General features: G+C 37.5%; 1 protein-coding gene across 1 annotated transcript; it reads right to left on the reverse strand.

Moving 5' to 3' along the window:
* Nucleotides 1–2,631: 2,631 nt before the first annotated feature.
* On the reverse strand, nt 2,632–11,049 carry tmprss13a (transmembrane serine protease 13a). Its single transcript, XM_072690915.1, has 12 exons — nt 11,032–11,049; nt 8,159–8,333; nt 7,480–7,593; nt 7,017–7,193; nt 6,739–6,865; nt 6,512–6,607; nt 6,336–6,379; nt 5,408–5,570; nt 4,951–5,129; nt 4,704–4,802; nt 4,338–4,480; nt 2,632–2,802 (listed from the first exon to the last, which is right to left on the reverse strand). Exons 1-12 carry the CDS (start codon nt 11,047–11,049, stop codon nt 2,632–2,634), a joined length of 1,506 nt encoding a protein of 501 aa, XP_072547016.1.
* Nucleotides 11,050–13,621: the final 2,572 nt, after the last annotated feature.

Consider the following 13,621-nt stretch of genomic DNA (forward strand, 5'->3'; position numbering starts at 1 on the left):
CAGTTAAATAACTGGTGATTAACATTTTTTTTTAAAAAAAGCTTAAAAATAGAAGAGTTTAACCAGTTTTTTTAAGTAACTGTCTCAACTGTCCAGAAAGGCTTTCTACTAAATTTTGGAGCATTGCTGTGAGGATTTGATTGCATTAAGTGTCAAGAACAAGTGAGGTCCAGATGTTGAATGTTCACCACCCTACCTCCTCCCCAACTCACTCAACTTATTCCAAATGGTTGGAGCACAATCATTCCAGAGGACACAGTTCCACTGCTCCACAGCTCCATGCTGGGGGCTTCATACCCCTTTAGCCTGGCATTAGCCATGGTGCCAATTGGTTCATGTTTATCTTTGCCATACTTCTCTACCGGGACTAGACAATCAGTATGTGTGCATGTGCACATCTTTGTGAACAATGGGTAATATCTCAATTTACCAAGCCCTCACAAATATTTCTAAGATATTTTAAGCAACTTTCTCATTTCTGGTCTTAAATCTTTCCAGGTTATCCAGGATGTGTGGGAATCCTGTTAATGAACCTTAACAAATTATTATGTAGAGCACCAAAATGTTTTTATTATTGCCAAAGAAATCTTTTTGGGTACTATAATTTATTCATGGCATTTGTCGGATGCTCTTACTCACTCTTAGATGCTCTTTCAGAATCATGTTACACAGGCAGTAAATGTAGTATAAGGAGTCTTACCCAATAAAGTTGTTATCCACTGCCACATCAAATACTACACAGAAGTATGTATATGTATTTTTGCACATCACTAAAGGCCCACTCTCCTGAATGCCACTGTCATGCACATTTGACTGTTTTCTCTGCTACCAGTATATTTTACCCAACTAATTAACAAGTGAAGTGGGTGTGTTAAAGCAGGAGAAGCATGGAAATATGCAGGTCAGTGGGCCTCCAGGACCAGGATTGGAGACAAATGTCCCCAAAAGGGTAAAAATAATAAAAGTCAATCAATAACAGTTAAGCACTGAGCTTCAGCTAGGGTTAGCTAATCATAGCTAAAAAATTTTTTACAACCACTAGTAGGGATGGGCATTTTTGGGTATATCTGGTTGTCACTTGTCATTGTGAAAGTTTTTGAACTCGTCTTGCGCTCGTTCCTGAGGTTCACTGTCCTCAATCTGGCCTGCTTGAGCTACGTGTTTGGTGAGGAGGGGGCGGGTCAGACAACTTTGTCCATTGTTTTGAAATTGGACTGCGAGAGACATTTTAAAAAGTAATTATTGTTCCTTTAAGATTAAATTCAGATTAAAATATGTAAAATCATTGTAAAGTAATAGAAGACAAAAACTAAAAATCAACACGTCAGACCAGAGTCCACGTCAGGTCAGACAGAAATGCATAACAAGACAAAGGCTCAAGATTCTGTTTCAGAAACTGTACTTTGTAAGAGTGTAAATTCAAAACAATTATTCATGGGGATCTTGGTAACTCAGTCAGCCTGGCAAAGTCATGAGCACAGCCCCATGGACCTATTGGTAGGATTTGAGCTCTCTTATCATAAGGCACAGTTGCATTAAAAGGAAGTCTGCACTCATTTTCTTAGTGGATGTCATGATTGCAGTAGGGAAGCAGCGTCCCAATTTAAAGTGCAGTACTGTTAGTATTTCTTTCCTCTTTGACACCACATCTGTCAATCTTGCCACATCTAGCAGTCTTGGCTTTTCTTCTGGAGATTATTGTCCAAACAAGTGAGAGTATCCCGTGGTCCTTTGAGGAACAGTAAATGTGGCCACACAGAAGAATGCCATCAAGGTCTCTCTTTCTGTAAATTACAATGCAAAAGATTAATTTGGAGGAAATGCTAATTATTTAAAACAAGTTTGAGTTTTTAATACAAAAACAATGATTGCCCATTTTACCATTTAACTTGCAGATATTCAGTTAATAAAAGCAGTTTCTGCTGCTTCATTTATCAGCCATTAAAATGTACATTTATGCCCAATGAGTGGTGTAGCATGGTGTGTTTGACCAGACAGTTGTTACCCACTCTGCTACACCAACAGTCACTTTCCATGCCATCTATTTTTGGCAAGAGACCACCACAGGACCACAATTGACCAAACATATTCAGGTGCCAGACCTTTCTCAGCAAAGTAGTGACATCAACATGGCATTGGCATGCTACTTGACATTTACATTACTAGGCATTTTGCAGACACTCTTATCCAGAGCAGACATATCATAACATTTAATTGTAACACCTAGGTAGAGAATAGTCTGCTAACCAAAAATATTCAGCCATCCCATCATGTCAGGCACAAAAGGGCTAGAGGATTGCTAACACATGAATAATGGTTTCTAACTGTACATTTACAAAGTGAATAGTTTGAGACCATATATTATAGATAATAATGTTGTTAAACATTATTAAACAATAGGTGGGCTACAGTCAGTACAAAATGCACAAATGTTGCATGCATAGCTGTTAAAATGGCAAATTAGTGTAGGTACAAAGGCATTCTTAATGTATTGGCCCTGGGAGTATATGAGTATTTTGTGTTACTTTCAAAGATTGAAGTTGCGCTGAAGAATGTGCACCTGTTGGAAATCTATCTGCAATTTGCAATTTACTATAGTGTTATTTAATAGTTATGGAGGCCACTATGTCTTCATGATCTTCTCACCTGCATCATGCTGTGTATCCAGGGCAGGAGGCTGGTCACTTTGCTATAGACGCCTGGCCTTTGTCTTCGTCCACAGCCCATCCCCCAACTTGTCACGCCCATCAGGTACCATTTCTGGTCACTGTCCTGGCACACCAGTGGACCCCCGCTGTCCCCCTGAACACCAAGACAACTGTTCTGTATGATTTGATTTTAACACTACTCAGTGGCTTTTACCATTGTATCAGCAGGAGGTAAGTATTTCGTAAGTTTTCCACAGGATATTGATCACAGAAAGCAGAGTAGCTGTTTGTCCCTGCAATAAAGCTTGTTTTTGATGTAAGTTCTTATTTAAACAAAAGTGGTAAAGTACCTGCATAACTATGGTGAATGTGGAGTTTTTTGCTTGCTTAGAGTGTGGAATGTTTAAACCCCTTTTCCACCACTACTGGTAATGTTAGAGGTTGTGTTTGTGCTAGCCAGCTAGCTAGTTGTCTGGTGGAGAAGGTGGGCCCATTAGATATACACATCCAAAGTTTATTATAAGTGATAGAGAGCAGGATTCACTGCTAGCAGCCCCAGTTGCCTTAAGAAGAGCTAGCCAAAACTAGCCCACCACAAGACCACTCTCCATTGTTTCACATGTCAAACAGGTTTGTCCCGCTTAGTGAAGCTCCCACTGAGGAGCTTGTTAAAAGAGCTCTGGTTACAGGAGACTATTGTTTAATACATGAATTAGCTACTCCTTTAGGGGCTCCAACAGTTTCACAGCTGGTTTCAATGTTCCAGGAAAACTCGGGAAAACGTTTTTAACAATATAAAACAATAACAAAAAGACTGTCAGATACACATTACAATGTTCAATCTAGTCACTAATTGGTCACTAATTTTGGTCACTGTGAAATGACAGTTCAGCTCTGCATGTCTGGAAGGATGTATAGCTGTCAAGTTGTCAAGCTGTGCAAGACATTTTTACCTTTTACTTTATTTACATTTAAACAATTTATATTTTATCAAGTGTCTAAATAAATAGCAATATGTAAATATCTGTATATTCCTCACACCTTACATATTAGGCTTATACATTAGGAACAGTGCAATAGTCTATGTATTGTGTATGTATGTATAGTGTTAATGTGTATATAGTCTGTGTTTATTGTTTCAGCACATACAAAAAGTGATACAAAGAAGGGTAACTGGTGCAGCGGGACATAGGCACCTAAGGCTAATAGATTTGATTTATGAAGGCCCAACATCACAACGGGACTTGTTGTCTTGGTGCCATACTACAGGACACAAGGGGGACCTACAGGGGCAGGTATGGCTAAACGGTGTAAAGGATAAGGAAAAATTGACTGTCAAATGCTGCAAATCTATTTTTGACCACAAAGGATAGTAGATATCAAGATCATATGATAATATAATATAATATTTCTATTATTATATTTATGATTATTCATATTACAGTACTTGTATGATAATTAAACAATATATGGAGTAACATGAACAAGGAACACATATGTCTGTAGCATATGGTCTCCCTGCATGCATCGCCATACCAGTCCAAGCACCAGAATAAATTAGTGTCATGGGAATAACAGTCTTCAAAGAAGCATTCAAAGCAATTGGACCAGCAAAGAATGGATTTGCTTCAGGGCATTTTTTGGCCTAATATAATGTGCATGCTGAACTACTAGTAGAAAAAAACCCACCTGACAAGAGTCCCGTCCCCCCTGCAAGTCGCCAGCACACATCATGTTGACAGAGATCCGTCCCCGGTAAACATCACTACTATTACAAACTCGCACGTCGATTATGCTCACTGCTACCCCCATGAGGTCCAAAGAGCCAGTGTCTGTAAAGACATAACACACACAGCAGGTCAACCAAGCCAGATAGTACTTGTGTATGCAGATTATTGACATGAAAAGGCAAATCTAATATCAGAAACCTTATAATATAGCTCATATTGTGATGGATTTCTGTATTTATATAAACATCTTTGTTTTATTTTTTAATTATCTTACTACAATTTTCTTTGTATAATTATTGTCTCTATCTGGTCAACTACTCTTTACCTGCTCCTTCTACTGTTGTCCCAAAACCAGATGTCCAGCATTCTGTTCCATAAGAAAAGTTCTTATTAAAGGCAGGAAGGCAGGCTGGATTCACAGTGCCTGGATGTCAGAAAGTTGAAAATTAGTGGGCACGCATGCATGAAACACAAAACCTCCACCCTCCCTTCCACATACACATTACCTTCCTGGCAGAAGATGCAAAACAGACTCAGCTCAATCCTGCCTAAGTTAAAAGTCATATACTCACTGGACAGTTCGGCAGAACTGGTGAGCTTCAGGAGAGCAATGTCATAATCATTGGTGTCCTTGTTGTACTGATCATGCAGCAAAATGTTCTTTACATAATAGAGGTCTCGAAGCTTGTTCTGAGAGACAACACCAGTATACACACGCCAGCGTCTGACATCCATGTACAAAGGATTTGAACTGGAAGATAAAACCACATGGTCACTCTCTCTATCTCTCTCTCTCGCCAAGAATGGCAGCAACACAGTGATACAACCTATCACATAGAACAGCTTCACGAAGACAATCTTTTACTAAATTGACTTCCATATAGCCTTAAAACTGCTAAGTTGTACAATAATTTTAACCGTAACATTTAGCAAGATATTACTTTTTTTATTACAACATTTTATCCATTTTTATAATTAAAGTATGAATAATCAGGGCTATTACTGTTCGCCTATAGTATGCATACTGACTCTGGGAAGCAGTGGGCTGCTGTCACCACAAAGTCTTGAGAGATCAATGATCCACCACAGATGTGAGCCCCATTGAAGTGCAGGCTAACCTGCCATGGCCAGCGGCCAAGCTGCGCAACACTTCCCCCTATTATTCTTGAGGTAATCTGCTGCTTTCCACAGTCTGTAATAAAGAGGAAAAGGTGACAATGAGACATGGCCTAATCCTTTTACACTGCAGCATAAAATTGGGCTGTATCCACTTTTTTCACATTCTCTTACCACCTTCAAATATTACTGTGGTATACAGAGAGTAGCATAAAATGTTTTTAATGGCTGCTGTGCTCTTATTCTCATCTTGCATTATTTCAAAACATCAAGATAACATTCTGCTCTCCACAGAACACTTTCAAGTGTTTAGACAAAAATGACCCAGATTGAGTGACTGGTGTTGGAAGGACAGAGATATTTTTTTCCTGCTTATTGGATGTGCTTCCATCTCTACATCAGTTTTCAGGCACATTAAGCAGACTGGTTCATCCCAGTTTAATTGCTCTTTTTTCTTTGGAATGGCTTAACTCGCCGCTACATCGCTGCAACCTTGCACTTGTTTTCACACCTGTTATCAGAGTGTAAATTCAGCAGTCAGCTAGTTCCCACAGTGCCCCCACGTCCCCCTCTTAAATACTGATTTCTACAAATAAAATGTTTTACCATTAGTGACAGTTTTTATAGTCCTCCTTTAATTATTAATCCAAAAATCACATTTCATTTGCTAATATAATGTGCTAACGGCTTAATTAGCTTTAATACATTATTAGCAACACTAACATTTTTGGTTGAGGTATTCCTAAAATGAGTGCTAATTAAAATTCTGAACTGAATTAAATATAATTAAAGTCTGAAGTTGGAAACCGTATCATTTATAATTAAATAAAGTAATGTATACCGATGCATTCAAGGGTGACTGTTTTCTCATTTGGGCAGGAGGAGCTGTAGAACAGAAGAATAACAATAGACAGTGTGTGATTATAACATGACAATTACTGAATCGGATAATTAATAGAGGTTGGCTGCAGCTCCACTCCAATACAACAGATAAGAGAGCCATTTCTGTGTTCTTACCTGACATTGACAAAACCCTGAATAAGTTGAGATGTTCTGGTCTGCAAGGTCAACACAGGATACATCTTGTTCTCTACTGAATTTGAGGCAAATGACCTGGTGGAAGCACAATGACTATGTAAATCTACTGTAACGTACATACCTTATGTCAGATCAGTGTGATTTTGTATTTTGAAACAGGTACAAATTTACTGCAAGAGTAAATGCAGTCACAGAACAGATTTTACCGCCTGAAGCCTAGTTGAGCACAGGTCTGGTCAGCATAGCTTTGATCCCAGCCTTCAGAGCACACTGGGAGGAATTGGCCATCCAGAGCAGTTCTGACCTGCAGAACTCCACCCTGAGCAAATCTCACTGATGCACAATAAAAAAATGAGAAGGTGAATTAGTAAAGCCTTTGTGCGTGTTCATTTATTGTATCATACTATAATATCTCAGTTATGACTCTTCATTATGCTGACAGTTTCTCTGTGTTTGGCAATTTATAGCAAATGTATGAACTCACCACAGTTGGTTTCATCACTACCATGCTTACAGTCATGGACAGAGTCACACTCCACTGTGAAGTTGGAGCAAGAATCAGCTGTTGTCATACTCCACTGCTTTGCACCTCCATCACTTTCCTCCCTTCCACCAGGATTCTGGATTATAGCAGCGGATGCCAGCCTTGTGCCATAATGTACTGTCACAGAGAAAGAGAGAGAGTGTCTAAAAAAGGTGTAGTTATTAATCTTACAATCTTTTTCTTTCGTCTAATTTTGCTTCACTTTGGTGAATGTGACAAAAGAGCCCAGGCCAGAGCTTGAAAACCTCTGATTTTGCATAATCCCCATCTGGGACCTCTGAAATGCCCCCCCCCCCCAGCTCCCCCTAAAAACAGAGCCTTTATCTGCATCATCTGTAATGCAGATAACAAATAGCAAAAAAATATTTAAAGAAAAACCTAGTCAGAGCTTGTTTTTACTTACTTCCTAGCCAGATGGTCACCGCAAGAAGGGTAAGCAAGAAAAATGTAGCTCCTGATCCACCATAACATTGGGCACTGCGAACACAGCACTCCTTCTTCTTACTGCTAGGCGGTGCTATGGTTGCAAGAAAAACACCACAGGGCTCACTCTAATGTCATGTCTTAGTCAAGAAGTGTAATATTGTACTAGTTTAAGACCTGCATTAATGTGGTATTTTGTCATTACAAATTGACATTCAGAAATATACTGTTCTACCAAATCTATTCTTTCATATTGCATATTTACAGGTCACTCTCTTCGAAACACCATGTCTTCTAGGTTGACGTTGCTGGTGCAATTTTTTTACGTTTTAAACTTTTATCCAACCCATACATATTCTTCCCCTATCACATGAAATGTTCCTGACACATCTTCTCCAACATGTGCACGGCCAGCGTCTCTTTTTCCGAACTGCCTCCGACAACATTGGCAGGAACACAACATGTACCCAACTCTGATGCATTCACCAACAGATGTAGGTGCAGGCCAGCGTTGTGAGTGTAAGTTGGTGTTTCTAGTACAGGGAATGGTTAGTGTATATTTTATACACATTTTTCTTATGGAAATCATACAATATTATTATTTTTTTCAAGTTTATTGAGTGGAAATATCTTTGTTTCCAAGATTCACCAATACTTACGGAAACTGTGTTGAGTGATGATTGGAACTGCGACTGGCAGGGGATTCTGAGGGATATACTTTGGGCCAGGGCTCTGGACAATTCCATAACTTACTCCATAGATCATCTCTTCATATGACATTAGAGATGGTTGGGTGTGCACTGCCACTGAGCAGTATGGAGGAGGAGGATCATTCTAAGAAAGAAGAAAACATGAAAAATCATTATTTATCATACATATTAATCTATATAGTTAAAATGTTGTGTTACTTACTGCATCATTTAAATTTTGTTTATATTTAAACCACATTTCTTTTAACAAATACTGCTAAATCACTTATAAGTAGGGGAAGTAAGGGAACCCTGCTTTTTTAATAGGTGTCAACAACGTGGGAACAATATTATTTAATGTATGTGGTTACATATGGCATTGTCAGCTCATTGTGATGTGTTTTTCTTTTAAATTAGCTAAATAAACTTTCTGAAAAACAATGCCACCTATCTGAAAAGAAAAGGAAAACCCTATTTCCTTTTAACAGTGTTTAGTGCAGTTATGTCCAGGTACTTTTTATTTGATGTGTCTATTAGGCAATTTTAATATTATACCGTTTTGAAATATGCTGAGTTTGACATACCAAATTTAGTATTTTAGTATTAAAACCCATTTAGCACAGCAAAACATACATTCGATTTAGCTCGTCAGTATATTTGTTTGTAGGTCATACATCATACATCTACGATGTTAAAATCTGCAGGCAGACAGAGTACAGTAATGCAGAACGTGTACTTTGGAATTTCTCACCCATATTGTGTAACTCTAATAGAAAACCTACATTAAGATCCATTGATTTTTTTCATGTCATAGCAACAACATGCAAAGGCAACCTGAGTCACAGTCTTGTGGTGTGACTGAAAGGTAAGAAATGCTGCATACTCAAACAGGATTCTGAGACCGGAAGGCACCCAGTCATGTCTGAATCGATGTTTAGTAATTTAGTCTTCAACTTTATTGGGCAAAAATGCTAATGGATAATGACAACACAGCTAAACGCTCGTATCTAGCAGTGAGCATTGGAAACGTCAGGATGTCTTGTTGCCTTTGTGATTTCGTTACAAAGATCTTCATCACTTCACTACACATAAAGTAAGCTAGCTACTTCAGACACAGCCTTGGTTTCTCCTGTAAACTGACAGGCAGCCAATGAAATGTCAGAAAAAGAGCGGTTGGTCTCTGTTTTGAGCAGTTTGCTTTCTTTTCATACTTTCATACTACAGTTTGCTTTCTACAAACTGCACTCTTCTACAAATCTGTACGTCTGTTCAGTTGGATCACAAAGATAGAACACTGGGCCAAAGTTGCTAGTAGGTGTAGTTATATAGAGAACTTCTCTACATCTTTAATGATTGTGAAATGCTCCTACTATTAAAAAAGTCTGGTCTGACAGTCTTAGTACCAAGACTATTTAAACAGCGCTGCTAGGCCATTAACTGAATGTTCCTGTTTTAGGTTCTTCCAATTGCGAGTGTTTACAACAAAGAAAAGAAAACTTAACCTCGTCTTTTTTTTTTAAATCTTTCTTTTTTTAGAGAGTAAGATGATCATCTAAAATCCAAGGAGGATACTGGAGAACATTAACACCTGCAGTGTCTTTCTTAGTGGTGTATTGCATGTATGATTCTAATGCTTCTGTTATATGAGCTGTTCCTTTGTTCTGTTTCAATGAAATGGCACCCCCCCTAAAGAAACCAACACACCCCCACCACCTCCACCCCATACCTTGGCCATGGTCACGCCCCCTCATTGCACACACACTAGGAGGACACTTGCTTTAACATTTAAACAAATAAATGAATGTCGGAGTATGTTTTTGGAGGCCTGTTGTATATAGCATATATTTATTCTCTTTTTATTTATTTTAATTTGTTTTTCAGTGATAGACAAGTTATAAAAAGTATTAAGTTACTACTGTAAATCCTGTAAATATTGCTTGCTCACTTAACCCTTGGCTGTGAGAACAGAGGTGCATTCACTATTCAGCACTTAAGTTAATTTAAAACAAAACACATTATGCAGTGTTTTGTGGCATATGCAAAGAAAAAGACTCTAAATATGATATGGTGATTGCCTGTGCAGCTGATATGTAGGTTGACAAATATGCTTTTAATGGTATAAGGCTCACATTTCAGGTTTTGCCAAAGGCACCGCACTAAACAATCAAGAAAGATCTATTTGAAGTTCAGTGAGGAACTGATTTGCTGAAATTCTCAAGACTCAAGGTTCTAAAGGTACATACAAAAGATGCATTAAATGTTTATGGTATAGAGTGTACAGGAAACATCTGAAGATCTGCCAAGACAGATTAAAATAACAATCACGAGAAAATTTTCACCTTTTCTATACAGTCAGACCTTGTATCAGATGGTTGTTTCAGTATCTCAGTTTGTCTTTTAGTTTGTGTTGCATAAGTAAACTAGATATAACTAAACTAGATGTGACATGTCACTGTTGTATAAACTCTTTGTACTTCCAGACTTCAAGACTACAAGATTAGTGATAAAATGATTACATGATCACAGAAATCTTTATCAATACTCAATGACAAAAGCAGCACCACAAGACTCAAGAAGAAAAAGTAGGGAAGTAGGTCAACTGTTATTCAAATAAGAATAAAATTCAGTTGAATCTAAAAACTGCTCTGTTCCAGCTATTACTGACTAGAATTTTAAAAGAACTGGCTACATTAATTTATCTGAATTAGACTTGAATCAGGTCATGCAGAATACAGTAAAAGTACATACACTCATACATACACATACTTTATATAATGCACAATTACAGATAAACACTACAGTTTCATAAAAAACAAAAACAAACAAAAGGTGGGAGCTCATACCGGGTCATGGTGTGCCATTACAGAAGTTGAGAGGAGCTGGTGTGGTGTAGGTGGGTCCTGTCTCCACTGTCCTGGTGGAACAATGAGCCTCTCCTTGGTGTCGAAGGCTGACCTCTATCCCCATTGACGGGTGGGACTACCTTTTCTCCAACAATCCCTCTCTCCTTTGCTCATTCATCTCACTGGAGGGACGATTAGCATGTGTCAGTGTCACACCTGCCAGACCAGTTTCTTGGCAACCTCTTTAGGCTACTGCTTCAGATACACTGAAACTCAAATAACAGCAAGTGTTAAATGGTTTATCATTGAACAGCCAGAGAGTAGAAACGCAAAACTCTGAAAAAGTGCTTTTTGTTCCAGAATGTACAAATATTATTGACAAGTAGCTGCATTGTCCATAATAGTCATTTTTCAGCAGTAGTCTTTTAAAAAACAGCCATCTACGGTAAAATTCAATTCGGCTGTAAATTAAAAACAAAAAAAAGCTCTTTACTGTGAAAAGAATGCATTGAGACACATGAGCAATTTGTGGAGCTGGTGTGGTAGTAGTTGGTGGCAATTCCTTGTGTTTAAGTCATTTATTTTTATTCATCCTCATAATAATGCTGTGTAGCCCTGGAGAGGCGTGTCTAAGAAATTTGCAGCAGCAAAGGACTCCAGGAATAGGATCCGCCCACGACAAATCATGTGTTATGCTAGGCATTGTAAGTCCTAAGTTTCTGTAATATGTATTTCTTTTATATATATATATATATATATATATATATATATATATATATATATATATATATATAGGTCCCACTGGGCACAGAGTTTTCAAACACTGTGTTCTTAATCTGTGATTAAGAATATGCTACTGCGCTAAAGTACTGTATCACCATGTAAGTCTGGCTATGGCTGTAGTTTGTTCAAAGTACAAATATGCTCTAGGAAAAAAAGGATCATATTGAAAACTGCACACCAGTATTGAGAAACATGTCAACAGCCTAATATTGTAAAAGTACTAAATTACACTTATACCATGTATTTATGTATTTATTTAACATTATTGAATAATATATGCTTACAAGAGTAGGATACTTTTCATTTAACAGTTAGGTCCTGGAAACCATCTGGCCACTTATTTACTTTTTGCAGTGTAGTTTAAGCTCAAAACTCAAAACTAACAAACAAACATCAAGCATATAGATTATTATAATGGATGAACATGGATGCAAACATTAAACAGGTACACCTGCCTTACAAGCTAGCTTTGTCAGCTATCATTGATGACCACAAGAGGGCGTTAGATTCCAAGTGATTGCTTTTGGCAAGGTCTGAATGTGTGGTTCTACAGGCTAAGCAAAGAAAAATATTTTTTGTTATTGTAGAAACTACAGTTTATGCCCTTTGTTTGCAATGTTTTGCTTAACTCTCTTATATAAAATGAAACAAAAAAATTCTATAAAATTTAAGATTATATACAAACTATTATCATAACCATTATTTTGATTACAGCAAACAGCAACAACTTTAAAAAGATAAGATTTTCCTAATGATTTATTTTAAATTACAAAAGCAACTATAAAACACCAAACCACAGCTGTGTGTGTGTAGAGGGGGGCGGGGGGAGAGGCAAAAAAAATCCCCAAATGAACCGAAAAAAAGACAACTTCCGTTTGTTGTGAACCTTCAGTGTTCACAGACACAGGGTGTGTTTTTTTATTCTCATGATCCTGGCCCCAGCAAAAGCTTCATGCTAATTTAGAAGCATGCTTTGGATAATTGTTGTGTTAGAAGATCCAAACTTGGGAGAGGCAGGCAGATATGACCGGTGACATTTAGCAGTGTTAGCCTGGTATCTCACATGGTAAATTAAGGAAGCACTTAGTTATTTCGCAAACATGAGCAGAAAATGCATCCCCCTTTTTGCTTTGGGAACACCCAACACTTAATAAGAAAACCCCAAAGACCTCACAGTTGGGATCCACCTTATAAATATAAACATCAGCTCCGGCAAGCAAATGGGCTTTAGTCGCACTTATCTGGCCCTACATGCTACCCCATGACAGATCACATGAAAACACACACTTTAAGTGAAGTGAAAATGCATACACAAGCATTTTATGTGTGTTCATAAACAACATTATCCTTATCAAGTCCTGCTCCTTGAATTAAATTTGATTTTAAATAAATAAAGTACCTTACATTTTCTATTTTTTGAATATTTAGGTGGCATAGAAATTAAAGAGTGTTGTGTAAGTGTTGTTTTCTCCTGAACTTGTGTAATTTAAAAAATACTAGAACATACTAGAAAGCTACTTTTAAGAAAATCATACAATTAACACATAGCTTTGAGTTAAGTAACCTAATGTATATGTAAGTAATTTAAACAATGGGCATGTTTTACACATACATACACACACTTTTCTGTTTCCTTTTTCAGAATCTGAACCAAATCTGAAACTAGAAAATAGAAATGCTATGATATTTTGTGTAATCAAAATAATTTTCACTTCATACTTTAATAACTGATATGGAAACCATTATCCACAATTAGGTATGACTTCCATTTACTTTATGATGTAAAATTGTAACATTTAACCCTCTG

Source organism: Salminus brasiliensis, chromosome 11 (assembly GCF_030463535.1).
Source record: "Salminus brasiliensis chromosome 11, fSalBra1.hap2, whole genome shotgun sequence".
In the NCBI taxonomy this organism is placed as follows: domain Eukaryota; kingdom Metazoa; phylum Chordata; class Actinopteri; order Characiformes; family Bryconidae; genus Salminus; species Salminus brasiliensis.